Source organism: Asterias amurensis, chromosome 1 (assembly GCF_032118995.1).
Source record: "Asterias amurensis chromosome 1, ASM3211899v1".
NCBI lineage: Eukaryota > Metazoa > Echinodermata > Asteroidea > Forcipulatida > Asteriidae > Asterias > Asterias amurensis.
In genome coordinates this window covers 22,587,678-22,609,168 of record NC_092648.1, presented here as the reverse complement: position 1 = coordinate 22,609,168, position 21,491 = coordinate 22,587,678, and the positions used below count along the sequence as shown (strand labels likewise).

The 21,491-nt window shown below is 39.2% G+C and overlaps 1 protein-coding gene across 1 annotated transcript; it reads right to left on the bottom strand.

Moving 5' to 3' along the window:
* Positions 1-50: 50 nt before the first annotated feature.
* Positions 51-21,417, bottom strand: LOC139953945 (uncharacterized). The gene is made up of 22 exons (XM_071953591.1): positions 21,349-21,417; positions 20,049-20,119; positions 19,652-19,694; positions 19,142-19,215; positions 18,422-18,487; positions 17,978-18,112; positions 17,671-17,759; positions 12,984-17,201; positions 12,355-12,527; positions 11,730-11,831; positions 11,172-11,281; positions 10,562-10,652; positions 10,029-10,145; positions 9,503-9,590; positions 8,815-8,968; positions 6,885-7,028; positions 5,871-5,971; positions 4,906-4,965; positions 3,785-3,888; positions 3,239-3,339; positions 2,920-3,045; positions 51-2,209 (listed from the first exon to the last, which is right to left on the bottom strand). Exons 2-22 carry the CDS (start codon positions 20,087-20,089, stop codon positions 2,089-2,091), a joined length of 6,258 nt encoding a protein of 2,085 aa, XP_071809692.1. The 5' UTR covers positions 20,090-20,119; positions 21,349-21,417; the 3' UTR covers positions 51-2,088.
* Positions 21,418-21,491: the final 74 nt, after the last annotated feature.

Genomic DNA, 21,491 nt, shown 5'->3' with positions numbered 1-21,491 from the left:
CTGAATTGTATTTACAATAATGCATCATGTGCTTATTACATGCCTCCAAAAATTAAAGTCAATAGGGAACAAAAATCAGAAAAAAACTTCATTTACCATGTTAATATTATTTTGTACACCCCTATCATACATTTATTATACATACAATCCATACATTGACTGGTACTGCAGGCGCTAGTGGAAGTAAATGCACTTGAATGTCTGAGAATGACATAAAGGACCTGTGTGGCTCAATATGGGGGTTTGGTGTTACCCCCTCCTATTGTCTTCATTGTGCATTGGAAATCTCAGGAATTACTTACAGCCATTTCAGTCAGGCGCTCCAGAGTCCGGCTTAACCAAATAAAATAAATTAAAGGCAGTGGACACTTCGTAATTACTCAAAATAATTATTAGCATAAAACCTTTCTTGGTGACGAGTAATGGGGAGAGGTTGATGGTATAAAACATTGTGAGAAACGGCTCCCTCTGAAGTGCCATAGTTTTCAAGAAAGAAGTAATTTTCCACGAATTTGATTTTGAGACCTCAGATTTAGAACTTGAGGTCTCGAAATCAACCATCTAAACGCACACAACTTCGTGTGACAAGGGTGCTTTTTTCTTTCATTATTATCTCGCAAATTCGATGACCGATTGAGCTTAAATTTTCACAGGTTTGTTATTTTATGCATATGTTGAGATACACCAACTGTGAAGGCTAGTCTTTGTCAATTACCAATAGTGTCCACTGCCTTTAAGAGCAACTCCAGGTCAACACAAATAAATTTCAGTTTTAGCGGTCGACCTTATGTAAATTAGCTGGACAGAACATTACAAACAAATGTGTCAACATTGGTCATAAGTTCCCTTGTTGATGTGCCCTTGAGGAGAAAATGCCTTGATGCCCTTACCCCTTTCAGAATCGAAGCATCAGGCCTGCAGTATAGTCTGTGTAAATTTTGCCCGATATGCTCATACTATTTGATTTTTTTTTACCACCAAATCTCAGTAGTACACTACAAACCAGTATTGTTCAAAATTGTCCGCACCCTGTTCACTGCTGGTCCAAAATTCTATTTGAAAGTGTTTTCGACTTGTTTTCATCTACGAGATACTAAGCCCAATTTCATGTCACTGCTGGCCAGAGAACTCTGCAGGTTCAGCACTCTGTAAACAATGTGATTCTATAGACCATGTGACCTCTGACTTCACACGAAAACCATAACATGATTCGCGCGCATACCGCCAGGCAAAACCTTTGTGTTTTGGCAGCCAGCTAGAAAGTGTACGCAATCTTACTTTGACTACGCAACTCAGTGCCCGGCGAAACATGACGTATGTAGTGTTTTGTCAACAGAGGGCGGTTTGAATGTAAACATAGGTCACATCGTCTATAGAATGTCGTTGCAGAATTCTGCAGTAAGCAGTACCATGTCATTTGGTTCTGATGAGCTGGGCCCAATTTCATGGCTCTGCTTACCGCAAGCACAGAATCTGCGCTTACCGAAGCAGGGAATTCTATGCTTACGGCAAGCGCATTTCTCGGGTTAGCGGCGAGTTTTGGCTTCTGCGCGTGCGTACTCCACGTTACTAGGCATTCTACGCTTATAGGGCTAGCGCAGAAATTCGGCGCATGCATGTAAGTGGGGAATCGTGATCGTAAACGCAGAATTCGGCGGGAAGCAGAGTTATGAAATTGGGCCCTGATAAGGTCATTCAGTGGTTACCATTTATCTTGACTCGAGCATTGGGAAAAATTCAAGGAAATGGTGACATTTTGTTATGAAAGGGAAGTTGAGCAAAACTAACCAGTAAAAGTGGCAGAAAATGTGGTGAAAATTTACATACAAACTATTAGAGTAACCTGCTGATAACATAGGTTCTTCAACTATAGAGTCGTACCTTGCAATATAATTTAATCAAACAACTCTTGGCTGCATCCAACCACACTGATCCGGTCCTTGTACCATCTGCACTCTTAAATATCTTACAAATATATACAATACTATTAATTCAGTTACTTCAAACATTCAATCTAAAAGTGAAAACAAAGAAATCATTTGAAAGATTGGTTCACAGCGTTTGCTGACATTTATTGAGTGAACCTGCTCAGATTGTAGGTGGGCTTGGTATGAATCTGTCGATCATTCTGTCTATACTCTCAACCAGTCGACTAAAGTATGCAAATCCAGGCGTCACTTTACCAACCTCTTCTTTGACGTCTTCCTCCCTGACAAAAAACAAAACAAGAAAAGGAATTTAAAAGGTTGATTTTTTTTCTCTGTGAAAAGAAATACCGTGCACAAATTACATGTACACATGTACATGAACACAATATTTTATTAAAGGGAAGGTACACGTTTGGTAATTGTCAAAGACCAGTCTTCTCAATTGGTGTATCCCATCATAACCATGAAATAACAACCCTGTGAAAATTTGGGCTCAATTGGTCATCGAAGTTGCGAGGAAATGATGAAAGAAAAAACACCCTTGTTGGACGAATTTGTGTGCTTTCAGATAAGAATTAAAGACTTCTAGCTAGAAAAATTTTATTATTTTAGTGAGAAATTACCTCTTTCTCAAAAAACTAAGTTACTTCAGAGGGAGTCATTTCTCACAATGTTTTATAATATCAACAGCTCTCCAATGCTTGTTACCAAGTCAGTTTTTAAGGTAATATTTGTTTTGAGTATTTACCAAACAGGTACCTTCCCTTTAAGGGAATTTAAAGAGCAAAAATCGGGGTCTTAATAAAGTAGGGCCTTTTCACATGAGGAAAGGTTTTACAAGCAACTTGGAGGCAACCAACTACAGTGCATGCTACACGACCACTTTTGGCAGAACATGGGGAATCTTCAAACAATGTCTTATGATCCCCAAGAAAAATATGTGAATACTAAAGCACTGTGCTGACCACCACTGTGCTTCAACACGACTTACTTCAGTATTCCGATTTTGTGCTTGAAGTCAGTTGAGATGACACCAAAGGGGTAGCTGCCAGGCCGAAGACCAAACGTCACCCAGAACTTAACCATCGCATCCAGATTAGAAAACTCAACAGTCACACTGAAAAAAAATATATATATAATACATCATGAAATATTGAAAAAAATTCATCAGTCCACTTGTTTGTGTTGGTCAACTTTTTAGAGTCAACATGGCACGTTTTAATTATCGCAACAAATGGATTTGATCAATCATACTTGATCAAATAGCAACACTGATAAAGATAGGTGATAGAAAATGTGACTCGACTTACTTTGTCTCGTTAAGGGTGACCACATGTCTGTAGCTAACTCTGTCTATTTCATCAGCAATGCCATCAGCCTGTTCAACCATCTCAGACACGTCTTGAAGCAACTATTAAAAAAAAAACAGGAAGAGGATGTGAACCTTCCAAAAATCTGTTAAAAATTTGATTGACTTGACTTGATTTTAACTTTACCGCACAGATTGCTAAAAAAGCCACATCATGTTCCCTGTGGATTCTTCAACCATTTTTCAGTTTTTTGTAGTGGCGAATGTTGTGCTTCAAAAGGGAAGGTATACTTTGCCCAAAAGCTTGAATTTGAGAAACGTTATTGGTCAGTAACGTTTCACAAGTTGTGTAATCCTATAATAGGTATTATTCTTCCTGTGTGGACATATTCGCTCCGGATATCTCAAAAACTTGACCTACTTTTGAAATGAAATTTGCCATGTTAGTATATTGTACACATTTATATAGGATTAACAATCAAACGGTTCCAAAAACCAAAGGTACTTTGCCTGTAGAAGATGAGTGCCCAGATAAATAGTGACATACCAGTTTGAGGGTTGCAGTGGTTGGATGTCTTGAGTGTAGGAGTGTAACATCAACGCTTGCCTTGATGAGGTTATGGGCAAGATGAGCACTGACTCCATTATCAGCTAATGGGATCAAGAGACAGGAGAGAACAAAATATGCATCAGAATAATCCCATCATAATCTGTCTGATCAAGCATCAACAGGACTGGGCCAAATTTCATAAAGCATGAAGGCAACAAACCTTGTAAGCACAAAAACTTAGCGAAAACAGGTTACCAATGCTGTGGATGGTACCCCACTTATTTCTTGTTTAGCACAGAACTTTGCCTGGCAGAATAATCTGCTTAACAGCTTTATGAAATTGGGCCCTGTCCTTTTTATTGTAATAAGGAGCACAATTCAAGCAAGATATTTGGTCCTTGGATACAAGGATACAAGTACAAAGGCTGACCTAATTGTTCGTTATAGTTTAGAGTAAGCTTGGGCGATATCGATTTATTTTATTCACGATATATCGCCGACAATATATCGCGATATTCGATAAAATCGCGATTAATGGAATTTGACATCATCAGTCTTAAAACTCCAAGTGAAAGTTGTAGAAGAGACAGTCCTAGTATAAGAGAGGTGTTCTAATGACCTATTCTTCTGGTTTTACTCCAAACCTATGGGGTATCAGCTAGCAAATACACCGCGATATTTAATCGATATATCGTGATTATCGCGATTATCGCGATATATTGCGATATATCGCGATATATCGATATTTCGATTAAAACCAAATCCATCCGATATCGAAATCGTGTCCAAATTAATATCGCAATATTCGATAATATCGTGATATCGCCCAAGCTTAGTTTAGAGTTTAATAATAATTCACAGTTTTTCCTGATTATTCCAAGGCCAAACCAATTTTAGATCATTAGACTAAAGTAGGAAGAATGTCATGCCTTCTATTTCATATGACACACAATTTTTCTGGAACCCCCCCCCCCCCAAAGAATTACAAGCACTCTGAAACAGCCCTAGACAAAAGTGGTATGTATAAATATTATGTTTATCACTATTAGCTTACAGAGATTATCTTACAGAGATTAGCTGAGATTAGCTTACAAAGTTATAGAAATTTGATAACTTACCAGCAAAAGAGCTGTCCAAGTGCAGGCTGGATATTTCGCTGTAGCCCCCACCACTGCTTTCTGCAGAGTTCACAGGTTTATAAAGCAAATAAATCAAATAAACAAAATTTTTGTTAAACAATGTGTTCATTTCAGGTAAAACAAAATATACACCAATTACAAATGATCGTCCTGAATCAACATTTTCTAAGAACTGTCATGAATAAGTACAGTTGGTAAAGTAAAGTAATCCTTAGTACTTTAAAACAGTGGACACTATTGGTAATTGACAAAGACCAGTCTTCTCACATTGTGTATCTCAACATATGCATCAAATAACCAACCTGTGAAAATTTAAGCTCAATTGGTCTTCGAAGTTGCGAGATATTAATGAAAGAAAAAACACCCTTGTCACACGAAGATGTGTGCATTTAGATGGTTGATTTTGAGACCTCAAGTTCTAAATCTGAGGTCTCGAAATCAAATTCGTGGAAAATTACTCATTTCTCGAAAACTATGGCACTTCAGAGGGAGCCACTTCTCACAATGTTTTATACTATCAATCAATCTCTCCCCATTACTCGTTACCAAGTAAGGTTTTATGCTAATTATTATTTTGAGTAATTACCAATAGTGTCCACTGCCTCTAAGTAAATAGACATTTGAATACCATATCACATGTACCATCTTTGACTAGTATCCTGCTTATATTTATTTAGCAGAAAATGTACAAGCAATATTGTGTGCTTAAACAGCTCCATTATATTACATCCAACTCCTTCAAATATTTGATTTAAAACAACAAATTTGTTTTAGACCTGTTGTATAAATCGCAAATTTTAAATCTTGAATCAAGAAACCACGAATCAAAACAATTAAAAAGGTCACACATCCCTTTTTCCCAAACCTGAACACCCAGCAGTCGTTATGTCATAAATGCTGAACTACTACTGTTTTTTATATATATATTCTTGAGTTCAACTTACCAATCTTCTTTCCTAGTTTGATGGCAAAGACCAAGGATTCCTCCAGGAAAGTAAAGACTAGCTCCTCTTCAGACTGTTTCCTCAACCTCCACAGTTGCAAACTAAAAATTACAAAACTGGTTGTTGTCTATTTTCATTCACAACATTTTACTGAGTCAAGTGACCCAAAGTTCAAAAGTGACTCATTGTACAGCAAGTTGAAACAAATAAATATTAAGAATACATAAAATGTACTGAGTTTAAAAACATCAAGTAAAGCGTTTCAATGTACAGCAAGTTTTCTTTAAAATAAATGTTAAGAATACATAAACTACAAAACCTTTTAAAACATGCAGTGAACATTTGTGAAAAGCAGTATATCAAATACAGTATCATGATCCCCATCAACATTATAAAAGTACTACACATCACGCACAGAAATATGCAAAAGTTGAAAGAGGAAAGTGCACAGAGAAAAAATACACTCGGGTAAAAGATGCAAAAGAACCGCAACAAAACTATACAAAAACGCATTACAAAGTCAAGTTAGTGATCATTACAATTTAGAAAAGCAATTGGCTTGATGTCTATATTTGCTGTGAAGGTCACGATTTTGGTTGTTACTCTGTAAGCTTGGTGCATATTTACTTCACACACAAGCTTTGAAAGTGAAGGTCATGTGAAGAATTGAAAGCCAAAAGTGTATTTTCTTGAGTCACACTTGGAAAACGGCGCTGGACACAATAGACCGTATTGAATAACCCCTTTTTTTTGAAGAAAGTCGCCATCTTGTAGGGCAAACCGTATGCGCGTTTTAACGCGCACATCAATGAAGCACGCAGCAGTACCAGTTAGATTTGTACATGGCACACGTACGCACACCCACCACGCACACGCTCACAGACGCCATGTTGTAGGGCAGCTTTGAAAGGTGACGTCATATTCAATACGGTCTATAGCTTGTGTCATGAACATTTGTGTGTGAAGTGGGAATCAGGCTTAAAGGTAAGCTCTCACAGCAGCAACACAACTCACCAATGGAGATCCTCTAGCTTAACCAAAGCATCTCGGAGGCCATCTTCTGATGTGACCTGACTCTCAATCAACCTCTCTTCCTCTCTCACATCAACGAGCTCCTTCCCGTACAGCTCAATCTCTGACTTGAGTCTCACAGATTCACTGAAAATAGAAGAAGTACTTATAGAAGTAAAAGAAGTAGTGCTAACACTTGTAGAGTGACGTGGCCGAGTGGTTAATCGAATTCGAGCATCGAATTCAAGTTCTGGTGGTTAAGTCACCGGAGTATGGGTTTGAATCCAGGTCGTGGCACTTGTGTCCTTGAGCAAGATACTTTACTATAATTGCTTCTCTTCACCTAGGGGTATAAATGAGTACCTGCGAGGGTAGATGTTGATATTGTGAATAAAAAAGCCCTCTCCTTATAGAGAAGTGAGAAAGAATAAAGGGAAGTTATTGGCCCAATGACCAGGGGACTAATGAAAAGCGCATTGATACGGTTTATTGTGAAATGTGCTATATAAGAATTTGTTATTATTAATATTTTTAACAATATCATTAATACCAAAGTCTTACTTAAAGCATGTATCTACCAAGAAGCTACTCAAGGCACTTAGTATAATATTCCTTTTTTATTTTGAATGAAAGGTTATTGAAGCTATGAATTCTGAGACGCAATTGTAGCACCTTGTAAGGGTTTACAAAGTAGAGTCAACTGAACTTCTGTGCGTTCAATCAATGCAAGTATTCCTGTTTTATCAATCGCAGCATTGCTAAATAAAGTTAAAGAAACACAGACTAATAATAAAAATAATAATAGTGGCTTCTTATATCGGCTCATATCAATTACTCAGTGAAGCTCAAATTGCATCAACATTCAGTATTTTTCTGTAAGGTATTTTAGAGCTTTGAGTACGAGACTTGTCTCTTTACACAGCACCATGTACTGGTTATACAAGGTGCTGTTGAGGAAACATGCAGCCAATCAAACCAAAAACACCAAGGCGAACCCCTTCTCTTTTCGATAAGTGCTCTGGATTCTTTTACGTGCGTTACACAACACATGGACAAAGCAATAATGGTAAGTGTCTTCCTTAAGACAAGTGTCACAACCGGTACTCCTGGCATATATGGCCCTCCCGTGGAGGGCAATAGGGAATTTTTGTTTTCGACGACAGATGTTTCTGCGACGGTAATGATGACATGTCATCTGCGCATGCGTCGGCTTTGAGGACGGGAGCCCTCAATTTCTACGACAGTTCTTGGGATGAATCTTCGTTGTGCTGAAAAAGGCAACGTTTGGCTACCATAAAACTCCCAAATAATGAATGACTGTGAATAGTACCCAGAAGGCACCCGATGGATAATTGCTTTAAAGGCAAAGTATACCTTTGTTTCGATTGTTTTAAAGGCAGTGGACACTATTGGTAATTACTCAAAATAATTATCATCATAAAACCTTCCTTGATTATGAGTAAGGGAGAGAGGTTGATAGTATAAAACATTGTGAGAAGCAGCTCCCTCTGAAGTGACGTAGTTTTCGAGAAATCAGTAATTTTCCACGAATTTGATTTCAAGACCTCAAGTTTAGAACTTGAGGTCTCGAAATCAAGCATCAGAAAGCACACAAATTCATGTGACGGAGGGTGTTTTTTCTTTCATTATTATATCGCAACTTCGACGACCAATTGAGCTCAAATTTTCACAGGTTTGTTATTTTTATGCATATGTTGAGATACACCAACTGTGAAGACTAGTCTTTGACAATTACCAATAGTGTCCACTGTCTTTAATCCTATATAAATGTAGATAAACTAAACATGTGAAAATTTCCTTTCAAAAGGTTGGCACTTTTTTGTATTGCCAATATTTTTTAGAGTGATTACCAAAAGTATACCTTCCCTTTAATAAAAAAAAAAAAAAAATGAATGAAGTTTATTTGACTTACCTTTCAAGTGCAGCTGTGGTCTTCTTTATCTCGTCAACCTCGGCAGTTCTATTGACCAACATCTTCTGGTTGTTAACAAACTCCATGACTTGATCCTCACTGGGTGGTTGGACTTGCTCAAGTCTATTCAGGGCTTTACCCAAGCTGTCTTCATCTGGGAGTGCAATGGAAATTAAAGTTACTAACAGAAACATAGAAACAATGAAAGAAACTTATAAAGTGCAATAATTGCTACGAAACGGCGTCAAAGTGCTTGTACAACAATACTAATGGATAAAGAACAGAAAGCATCGACTCTTTCAGTGGCAAGACGTTGTACATGTACTCTCCATTTAATGTATTCTTAAAGCGCCATTATTGTTATTGTTATTTATTTGGCTTTGGCAATTTACATTAAAATACAAAATTACAAATAATTTATACGAAAAGGATGAAGCTCTTAAAAACATTAATTATATAAATATATACATCTGGATTGGAAAACAGTAAAAAGGGGGATTGTGGATGGTTTTTCACTATAATTTCTGACTCAAACAACGAAGTTAGTTCAAACTTCCCTATTGTTGTTATTTCATGTGTATGGTTGATCATACAAAACATGAAGACTGTCTGGGACTATTTTGTTAGTTCAACCAATCCTTTGTAACACCTTCATGTTGTTATGTAGAAGCACAAAAGTTATATTTACATTTATCAAGGTCTTCCATTGCCTTGTCCAATGCGTCTGATGAGGAAGATCTCGATGCTAGTATCTCATTCAATTCTGCTTCTACACACTGTGGACAAATATAAAGAGAAGGAGTTGGCTTGTAGGACTTGGACAAGGACGCACAACTTGAGATTTGTTATAACATCCTGAAAAAGATTCACATGGTTGAGGCATTAACAGACATTTTGGGCTAATTAATCACAGTTTTTGTGATTTTTCCATCGACTAAAAAAGTAAGAATCATGCCTGTATATAGTGGATTAGATCCTGTGCCTCCCATATGTTTACAGGTCTACAAGACTCTGTGCATCACCAGCAATATACAACACCTTGTTTGACACAAAGGTGAACTATTTCTCTCTCCCTTTCAAGAAAATGTTAATACTCAAAGAGATTATAGAAGAATCTCGATATCAAGAACAAATCCTGAAAAATAACACCCAGCACATCCCCTGATTCAGTTAAATAGTACATAAATGAAACAAATGTCCAACGTTTCTCTGACCTGGAGAGACTGATGGGTCTTGCTGATCATCTTCAGTCGCCATTCTTGGAAGCTACGCTTAGACATCTTACTGCAGGCTTTGTGCAGAGATTCTATGTGCTCATGGAGTACAGCCGCCTGTTGAACAAGAACATTCAAGAGATTTAGGTTGTGAACCCAGGAAAGATACATCATTGTTTATGTATTTTTGTTTTTGTACTAATTCTGAATACAGATATATAGCCCAAGACTTGAACAGGGCCCAATTTCATAGAGCTGCTTAAGCACAAGAAGTAGTTTAGCACAGTAAAATAATACTTACTTAAAATGTAGTTACTAACCAAAAAAAACATTACTCATGTACATTCTGTGAATGTTTGCTTAGCAAAAACTATTTAAGCAATATTTTCTACTTAAGCATGCTGCTCAATGAAATTGGGCCCTGATCTATCAACACAAAGTCTAACAAAGTAACGCAATCACAGGTTGAGAAATACCGCTCTCCTAGGGACCCACCCTAGGGGGCTCTTGATAATGATTGTTTTTATACATACATGTTCAGGAGATGCGTGTTGTACTTGAGTCACAACCGTTGGGTTATTCTCCGACAGACGTTGCTCCTGCTCATTCACTTCATCCTGCATCCTAAACACAGACACACAGAAATATAGATGTACTCATATAATAGATGTTAAAATTGCATCGGACTGCCTCTAGCTACCGGGCAACCTCGGTAGTCTAGTTGGTAAGACACTGCTTTAGAGTTGCAAGGGTCGTGGGTTCGAAATCCCACCCGTGTAATGCCTGTGATATTTTTTCACAGGACTCGGGAAAGTACTGAGTATACAGTGCTAACACACATCGGTGTATGGGTAAAAACCAAACGTAATATAGATGTACTCGTTTTGGCACTTTGAAATGACCATTAAAATGTACTTGGTCACTGCAGCTGTTGAAAGTATAAACTATTTTGAGAAAAGAAGTCCCTTCTAAGTAATATGGTTTTGATAATTTTCCACCTCAAAACATTTGAATCGGAGAAACGGTTCATGCATAAATCGTTTCTCAAATTTCTGAGGGTGGTTGCCTATATATCAGCTTTACCTTGACACAAAACAAATCTATGACCCTACCTTTCAAATGTGCCAGGAATTAACGACTTACTTGTCAATGGATGTTGACAGATGGTTAATGGCCCATTCGTACAACACTTTCCTTGGTTGGATGAGAAAGCGATTCTCCAGTAGGTCACTTATTGTCTGTGCTGATGTCAACTGCAAAAGACAAAGTAAAGACAATTTGTATTTAGACACAATAAATTAGGCATTCAGACTGGCTAAGTTTTTTCCCCCGCATTCACCTCTGTGGACCCCGGTTCAAATCCCGCCTCAGACCAGGGCCCAGTTTCATAGAGCTGCTAAGCACAAAAATTTGCTTAGCATGAAATTTTTGCCTTTATAAAAACAGTATTACCAACCAAATTTCCACGTGATTTTCAGTATAAGCAAACAACAGCTGAATACAAGTAACAAGCTAATATGTAACAAATGGAAAATTGGTTGGTAATCCTCTTTTTATCACGGCGAAAATTTCATGCTAAGCATATTTTTGTGCTTGGCAGTTTTATGAAATCAGACCCTGGAGCTGAATGTTTGGTTCTTGACACAACAACTTCAATGACTGTTTTTTTTGTTTTACAAGCAGCAACCATAAACTACTTACCTTTGGGATGGCTGGTAGGACACTACGACGACCCTTCTTTACATTGATAGTCACAAAACTGAGAAAGTCCTGCATTGATACTGGATCTGACGAACATGAGCTCTGCAATGAAACAATTTCAGTATGGATAGTTGATGAGAAGTCTACAATAACGTTTTGAAGGTTTCAGATCCTGCCTGAGAGGCAAGAACATTATTCCCAGGTGTGGGACAAAATTTTAGATCTAAAGCTTTTCACCAGACAGTAGCTGGGAGAAAAGCGGTAAAAGACAGAGATTAAAGCAAAAACATCCACTTTGAAAAAAAGCAGAACTTAAAAGTAAAACGCTAGGCCCAGGGAAACTGGTTTTCTAAACCCAATTTAAAAAAAAAATTGTATTTTATTTATTTACACATGTTTTTATTTATTTATTTATTTTCTTTTTGTGTTTTTTTTTTTTTTTTTTTGGGGGGGGGGGATAAAACACATTTAGCACACCGTCATAATTTCTGTGATGTAAAGTAATTCAGGAGTTTCCTCATAATGAAAGTGTTTCTTCATGAAGAATACTGATTGAATTTCTAAGGACAAAGCATTTATAAACACCCAAACTATAAGAGACGGCACTTTTAACTTCATAGCTTACAGGCATGGGATTCTCATTTTGCAGATTGGAGTCAGGTGACGACATCGTCTCATTTGTCTCTATGCTGGGATCGGGGCTCTTGGTTTCCTCAGTGTCTTGAATCTCAGATGCGAGAACCACACCTTGACCATTGTCATTGCTAAAGGCTGGAAATGCGTTGGAAGTTGTTGAAGCTGCGTTTTGGAGAGAGAAAGAGATGGATTGAAAACAATGTGAAGTTTAGGAAAATAAAACAGAGGAATAAGAATCGGCAATATTGCTTAGAGATGATATCAACAATTAAATCTGGGAAAAGATATTGTTAAATTATTTTTTAAAGGTATAAAATTTGTAAACCTTATAACAAGATTTACTTGATGGTTGTTATACTCGTAGGCCTCAAAATAATCAATGGCTTGCTGTGGTGACCTGTGCTCTCAAGTTCCAATACAAATTTAAAATGTCCCCTTATTTTGTAATTATTATTATTTTTTTTGTAATTTGACCTTTAACAGAGGAAAATTGCTGTGCCTATTCAAGGCCTTTACCCGATACTTAATTTCTATAGATCGAAAATCAAATAAACTACAAGTGTTCACAGTGTGAAGAAAGAAAAAAAAAAACAGCAGAAGAAATTGAACACTAGTTACCTGTGTGATCCTTCTTTTCCATTAGTATGATACTAGCGAGTCCAGCCTGGGTCGACAACTGGGCAAAATCCTCCGTGTTCTCCACCCACATGGGTTGTTCATCATCAATACCCTCAGCTGCAGAGTCCAAGCTACCCCACTGAATCAGCTCCCCTATCATATCTCGACTTTCCTCCTCTCCCTCACAACTGCCTCGTTTACTTGTGTCTGATGTTGAGGAGCTGGAGCCATCCCTTTGGGAAACGGTGGCAGCAGGGTGATTTGCAACCACGGCAGAGGTTTCCGGTGAGGTGTCCAGGGTGTAGGTGTCAGATCGTCTGGTTGTTTGCGCAGAGGCCTTGATGACACCAGATGCTGGATCGATTGTAAAGGTATCTGAATCACGTTTGGATGGGCGGTCAACTTGGTGTGCAAGCGTGTCGGAGTCAGTCAGCAGCTGTCCAGGAGTGGACTGGAGTGTCGTTTCCTGCTTTATACCATTCGCAGTGACACATGCTGGGGCCATGTTGTCCCCAGAGGAAGCCGGAATTTGATCCATGCAGCGAGTGATTTCCATGGCTGCCGTATCCTCAGATGTGAATATTCTTGTCTGATCTGGATGAACCTGATCCACAGGAAAAACCTGGCCTTCTTGAGAGATACTCTTCTCTAAGGTTTCGACACTTCTTTCCTCTGACAGTTTTGCTTTCTTTGAGGCATTGCTATACGCCTCTCTGCCCATTTCTCTTTGATCTCTAGAACTACTTGATTCTTCTCTGCTGTGTGCACCAGTAAACAGCTCAACGGCTTTGTTGTGAATCCCACCAACACATTGAGTCATCTCCATCTTACTTGTGTCATCATGAGTGAAGATACATGTTGTATCCGGGAGAGGGTGACCTTTCTGGCTGGACTCCTGACAAACATCTACAGATTTCTGCTGTGTGAAGCAGCCGCCATTAATTCCCCCAATGCAAGTTGTCAGTTCCATTTTTCCTGTGTTGTCGCAGGTAAAGAGGCGCGTTTGATCCGGAAGACTGTCCGGGGCATCAGGTAACGTTTCTTGGGATGAAAAATTGCCGGACTGTGGTATTCTTTTTCCAATAACTCCTCCTATGCATGTAGTCATGTCCATGGATGCAGTGTTTTCAGATGTAAAGATACGGGTCTGGTCCTGAGGAGCAGCTTGCTCAGTAGACCTTCCGGTTGGAGCCATCCTAGGTAGGTGTAAGTGGCTGGGTTGTACCTCTCTACTCCCTGCTTCCAAGCTGTAAATCCCCGACGGCTGCGGGAGCAGGCCGCCGATGCAGCTCGTCATCTCCATCTTACCGGTGTCTTCTGAAGTAAACACTCGTGTGTGCTCTTTGAGATTTTCGGACTGTCCTCCTGTCTCAACGGAATGCAAATCAAGACCTCCAACGCATTGGGTCATCTCCATGCCAGCTGCATGATCCACTGGGCTGAACACCCTGGTCTTGTCTTGCTGATGGTCAGCCTGAGATGGATCCGATGACATTATCGGGAAAATCCCACCGATACAGGCTGTGATTTCCATTCTAGTAGTCTGATCCATGGGGGCTTTACGTGGGGATCTTTTGCTTGAAAGAAAAGCCAGGGCGGGCAGTGGTTGCAGTTGGCAAGATGTCAGTTCCATCTGTGCTGTTTCTCCTTGAGAAAAGATCTGTGTGCTCTCACCTTGCCCGCCTCGTGGAAGATTATCGTCAGTGCCAGCTGGGGTATAAGATACCTCACTAGCAACACAAGTTGTCAACTCCATTCTGGCAGTGTCGTCTGTTGATGCGAATCTCCTTGTGCAATCATCTTGAACCTTATCAGACCCAAGCGTTAAGCCATGGCGTTGACCTTCATCATTCAACTTTTGAGATGAGGTTGTCTTTCTTGCAATTACAGATTGTTCTCCACGATCGGTCACCTTTGTAGGATTTGTTTTAGGGAGCAACCCTCCAACACAGGCTGTGAAGTCCATACCAGCAGTGTCCTCTTGCTTAAACACTTGGGTCTTATCAACCTCAAATGGGTCATCCTCATCAAAAGGTGATCCAATAAATGGAATACCACAGAATGCTTCAGTCTTCTCATCAACTGGGCTTCTTGAGATCCCCTGAGGTTTGTCGACTGCCCCTGAGAGAGAAGAAGGTGGTCTCTCATCCATACACTCTGTCATGTCCATCCCACAAGATGTATCGTTCGGACTGAATAATCTTGTAACGTCTACCTCTAAATTAGACTGAGGGAAGTTGGGGGCTTCAGCATCTTGTTGTAGGTCCTTCGAAGAATCTATGCTTGGAAGATTTCCGTGTGATTTTTGAGTAAACCGTTTACCCTCTAGGCAAGTTGTCATTTCCATGGCAGCTGTGGTTTCATCACAATTGAAGATTCTGGTTTTCTCAAGGGTCTTATGAGAGTTGTTACCGGAGATACTGACTTGCGATTCCAGAGGGAAGGGCTGCCCCTCTAGGCAAGTTGTCATCTCCATGGCAGCTGTGGCTTCGTTGCTTTGGAAGACTCTGGTTTTCTCCAGGGTCTTACGAGAGTTGTTACCGGAGATACTGTCTTGCGATTTCAGGGGGAAGGGCTGCCCCTCCAAACAAGTTGTCATCTCCATGGCAGCAGTAGCTTCGTTGCTTTGGAAGATTCTGGTTTTCTCAAGATTCTTAGATAAATCTGCACTGGAGCCATTTTCAGATAATTGTAGTGGGAAGGGTTTACCTTCCAAGCACACTGTCATCTCCATGCCAGCGGCAGTTTCTGTATGATGAAAGATTCTGGTGTTGTCGTTCTTATGCACGCTTAGTGGAAAGGGCTGGCCCTCCAAACAAGACGTCACAGCAGTATCTGCATCTTTGTTATTCAAGATGTTCTTTTGCCCATTTTCAGCTTTTGACCTGTTATAAGAGTCAGCAATGACACCACAGGTCGTCAGTTCCATCTCACCTCCACCCATCTGTCCATCGAATATCCTGGTGATATCTTCCAGCGGCCTACCCACTCTACCACTAGGCTTCTGAACGGAGCAAGTAGGCTTCTTTTGCGAAGCATCCATACACTGAGTGAGCTCCATGTTGGCAGCAGGGTCTTCTCCAAATCTCATCGTTACATCTTGCTGTTTAGACGCATGAAGAACGCTGCCGGCTTCTTTGATCACACCACTGATGCATGTAGTGAAGTCCATAGCACCTGTAGCCTCATTCTGGCCAAAGACACGTGTTTTCTGGCTGTCATCGCTTGGAAATGTTGAATGCCCAAAAGAGTCCAAACTACCTCTTGATTCCGTTTGAATCAGAGACTTAAAGAAAGCACTAGGCTCCATTCTCCGACATCCCTCCGTTTCCTTGTTGCTGACACAAGTTGTGAATTCCATTTCTGATACCAAGGCATTCTGGTCAAAAATGGAGGTGTGTTCATCTAACCTTGATGTAGTGATTGTGGATTGGTTGGTCTCATTGTTGCGCTGATTCTCTTCATTCCCAAACAAGGAATTTAAGAAACTCTTTGTATCCTGTTTCTTCGAGGGACTTTGTGAAGCCAATGTGTCGCCTGACCCCATGAAGGACTTTAGAAAAGAGGAGGTATCTTTCTTTGCAAAACCAGGTTCTTCTAGTTGCCTCCCTTCCCCCAAATCTGCAAAAACTGGCAAGAAGTTATCCTGTTTCTTCGGGGGACTTTGTGAAGCCAGTGTGTCGCCTGAACTCATGAAAGATTTCAGAAAAGAGGAGGTGTCTTTCTTTGCAAAAACAGGTTCCTCTAGTGGCTTGCCTTCCCCTAAATCTGCAAAAACTGACAAGAACTGATCACGACCGCTGGTAGATTCAAAATACAAAGTGTCATGAAGATCAAAGATCTGGTCTTTGCTTTGGTCAGCCGATGAAGCACTCAAAGAGCCATGATGGGAGCTGCTCATGGATTCATTTACTGGGAGCCTGCAGTGGTAAGCTGGTCCAATCAAGCCGGCAGTGTCAGGGTTAATTGTCAGCCCTGGCCAATTTTGTTGCGCATCTTTTAGATCTGATCTCTCGTTGGTATTCGTCTCAGGCCCGTGTCTTTCCATAGATACCTCACAATCTTCGTCAATCGAAGGCAAGTGAGCTGTGCCATCGCTTGGGTACATGGCCCCTACAGGAGGCTCTACGATGCTCCCTTCTGGACAGTGCAGCATCTTTGGGAAGGATTCCGTCGCGGACTGTTTCTTTATTGGACCAGACAGAAGAATGTCAAGACCTAAAAAAATAATTTAAAAATATCTTAAATGGGTTTTATATAAAGGACGTGCTTAACACAAAATGTCTGTATCTTATAGGTATGACAAGTTATAGGTTTTAAGAAACATAAATTAATTCCCATTCTCTAGTTGAACAAATAATAATGAGAATAGAGTAACTAACGATACCACAGATCTGTGACCGTAAATTTTAGTCATCAATCCATTAGTTTGGTTTCAGTGTGCCCATCATTGGGCAACCACAAGTTTGGATATGAAGGATGAACATGGACAAAACTATTGCTTTATAACCTTTTTGCTCGGCTTGAGTGCTTTTTGTGTTTTATCTTTGTTGCCTAAAACCGCCATTGAGGTTCAATTAGGGTATAGTGCACAGTCGAATAAAGACGCCACTGGGGCTCAAGCAGGGTATAGTGCAGTCAAACAAATTCACGATTTGGGCTCAAAGGGTTGTAATGAACTTTTTACCTCGAATGCAATGCCCGGGTCCAACAGATGTATCAGGCTGGCGTGATTGAGAAACATCCGCATGTTGTCCAGTGTTTGCAGACGATGACCTAATTGTAGAGAAAAGAAACAATGGTCATTGAGAAAAGCCGATTTAGAAATGTGTAGTTAGCCTCCTAGTTCAGTGGTTTCGGTGGTTTTTGTTTTTGTTTTGTTCAAAAAGTTCCCTGTTATACAGAATACCGCGGTTTATGGCAACGATATACCACAAAATCAAAACCCGCCCAAGCTTACTGCTGGCTAGCTACTGAACAATTTAAGAACAAACCCTGATATAGGAGGTGCTAATGTGCTGCTTGCTGGTGCTTGTTGGTCTATCTTCTCTGGAGAGAACGGCTGAGTGTCTTCTTGTTCAGCCTTTGTATCCTCCAAAATGTTCAGCTGCTGTGCAGTCAGAAATTCTCTGCAATTGGACAGAGCGGGAATGAGAGAAAACAAAATCTTCATTAGAATTCCATCGGGGCAGTTCAATGCACAAAGACACTGCACTTATAAAGCCAATAGATTGTTTCATGGCTGGATGTCATGTAACATTTATTAACAATTAATCATGAAGCTTATTATTCAACGGGCCAAAAAAATCAACCAAAACTTCAATGAAATAATGTAAAAAGTAAATGATTGTACGAGACCAGCCTTCAGGCGTGAAACCCTATTATTATTATTATTATTATTATCATTAATATTATTATATGAAGGTTTCAATACTTACTGGACTTGATACGTGTTGGCAAAGCTGACTCTTCTTGATGAGAGACGTTTCTTCTTCTTGGCATGACTATAAAGTGGAAAAAAAAATACAATTTAGGGATAAAATTTGATGTTTGTGGTCTGGGTTCCCGCTTCTTCTAGACCAAGAACCTCTCGGATTTTACAATTCAAGGGGTTTACAGACTCTGTGCATCACCAGAAATACAAGAAACTACAAAGTGGTCCTTTGGTTGTACTTCTTTCAAGAAAATGGTAATGATCAAGAAGATTATGAGAAAAACCTAAAACCAAGATAAACTTTCTGGTTTCCCCCATTTGAGGTTTTCCTCCAACATCTCAAACTGAACCTTTTTTCTTGTTTCCTATTCATCCTGTTACTGGCATTAATTGTGCCGTTGCATGTGTAATAACTAAACGAATAAACAAATAAAACAGGGATTATATAGAAACCCCTAAACCGGATTATTGGATCACATAAATCAGAGAGCAAGGAAGCATAAATCATGGAGATGACACTCCCTGATGAAGTAGCATGTTACATTTCAGAGAATTTGCCACAAACAAAAGTCTACAGGTTTGATCATTAAAAAAACCCAAGTCCTTCGTCTCTGTGATAGCGAGTTTCAAAAGAAACTGCAGGCCCCCCCCCCACCCCAAAAACAGACACAAATAATCGACCTGTGCATTACAGTTTTAGACTGCATGTTTTAAACTCTTGTACCTGGTTGTATCTCGCTCTTCACCAGTATTGGGATCCAAGTCATGAAGGGCATTTCTTGATGGGGACTTCAAAATCTGCACAAAACAGAACATCGTTGTGATAAAATTTCAGTGTTGTGGAAATGCATTTACAAAGGTCAATGCAACAGTAAAAAGTTAAAACTCATAGGGTTCTTCAGTGTTATCAAAAAGTGTAATTGACAAAAAAATAACAAGCAAGTTATCAAATACATTTAAAGATAAATATAAAGTCGGTTGGATTAGTTATAAAACAAAGCATTGTAAAAAATTTGATTGTAAAACATTGTTAACATAAAAACCAAAAAAACAATCTATATGTTTTTTCATCTGAATATGAAACTTAGAAAGACTTCTTGTATAATTTCAAGCATTTCCATACGCTACATTTGTAAACAAATTACAGTGTTCACTATGTAAGTGAATTAGAAGAAAAAAACCTAACACTAGGTACTGCATTTTATGAAGTATCAATATTTTAACAACTACTTACAGAGGATCGCCTCTTTCTTGGTTTGGCCCTGGATCCAACTGGACTGTTAACAGGAAAGAAGAGAACAACAAATTGTTTCTTTTGTTATTAAAGGTAGGTTAGTATGCTTGACCCATTGATGGCATGGTTGATGTGGTTGCCAGGCCTGATAAATGGTTCTATTAATAAAGCAATCAGGATGTAAAGCCATATTTTCCTTTGTAAAAAGGTTTCATCATCATTCAGCATAGACTTGCGTCAGTGGCCACTTCAACCTCAGATTGTAAAGGGGCGCGTATTCCTGAATTTACCACCATCACCTGTTCTCTTTCAATCTCCACTATTTTGAGCTCTGTCACCGTGTTAAAATTTCCTCGTTGATAAATCAATTTGAGGCATAAAAATTAGACTGACTTACACAGGGTTCTCCATGTCCGATGCAAACCGGATTCCACTCATTTTAAAGTCGTCAATTCAGAACAGCAAACCCTGAATTTTGGAAAAAAATATTAGGATTACACTCTTGGCAATTGGAACATTAAAAGTATTAAAATTTATCTATAACTTTACACTGGCAATCTTACACTCCAGTAAGACTTGAGAGCCTTACTTCGTTTTCCAACTTTTAAATACAGGGTTGAAATCAGAGTAGTTGCGATACCGTAACCCTCCTGCCATCCGCAGGAGGGTTACGTTATCGCAACTAAAATCAGAGGTATTTCTTTATTGATAAGTAGGTAGGTATCCGAATCAAACAAAATTGCTCTATTTAGCTGTTTTCAACTCCCGCCTTTCAGTTGTCGTTTATTCCAGTGCAACCTCAGCACATTAACAAGCTACTCGTTTTTTTTTTTCCTCGTCTTGAAATGAAGAGGGGCAAGAGACCACCATTAAATAATAGTGAATTCCCTTCGTCTGGTATGGGGAGGAAGAGACAAAACTCAAACAAAAAGGCCTAACTAAACAATAAAGACGGAAATCCGTGTTACCACCAGTCATGTCATGTATGCTGTGCTTATATAGCCTAATTATCTAATATATATGCGAAGCCATAGCTACAAGTGCACAATCCTATTAAGTATTTGATTTTGAAAAGAAAATATAGGGCCTAGTCTAACTATGGTTATTTTCACATCTTTTTTTGCGGATGACGCTAATTTTGGAAATGTTTCCGTATGGCGCCACCACTTTTTCATTCGATATGAAATAATATAGTATCTAATTTTTACCTCAATGAGATATCCCTTTCTGTAAAAATGAGTGAAAAAGTGGTGGCGCCATACGGAAAGTTATCCCTAATGGGAAAGTTTCCGTATGGCGCCACCACTTTTTCATTCGATATGAAATAATATAGTATCTAATTTACCTCAATGAGATATCCCTTTTTCTAAAAAAGAGTGAAAAGGTGGTGGCGCCATACGGAAAGTTATCCTTTTTTTCTTCGGGGAAATAAAGTCGGACATTGCTGGGATCATTCAAATTACAGTCTTTGACCGTCATGCGTCACGTCACAAAAAATGTCAGTTCCATGTTCAGTCAACTGTATATGTACGGACACATACGGTGTAGACTAAGTTATAAGTAGCGTACTGGCGAGAAAATTTGCGTACAAATAAATAAAGGGGAAAAGGGGCTATAACATATTATTTACGAGGTTTGGTAAATAAATTAGAAATACATTATACTTCTTCAGCATTTATTCATTTGTTAAAGCTTACCGAGTGCTGTTACTTTGACATTTTCGGACGTTTGTTTGCAAAAGATGTAACCGTTGATTTTGAACGCACCGCTTTTAGAGAAATTTAAAATAGTCGGAGCAATTCAACAATTACTCATAGAAAACCAAGCGAGGCGTCTAGAG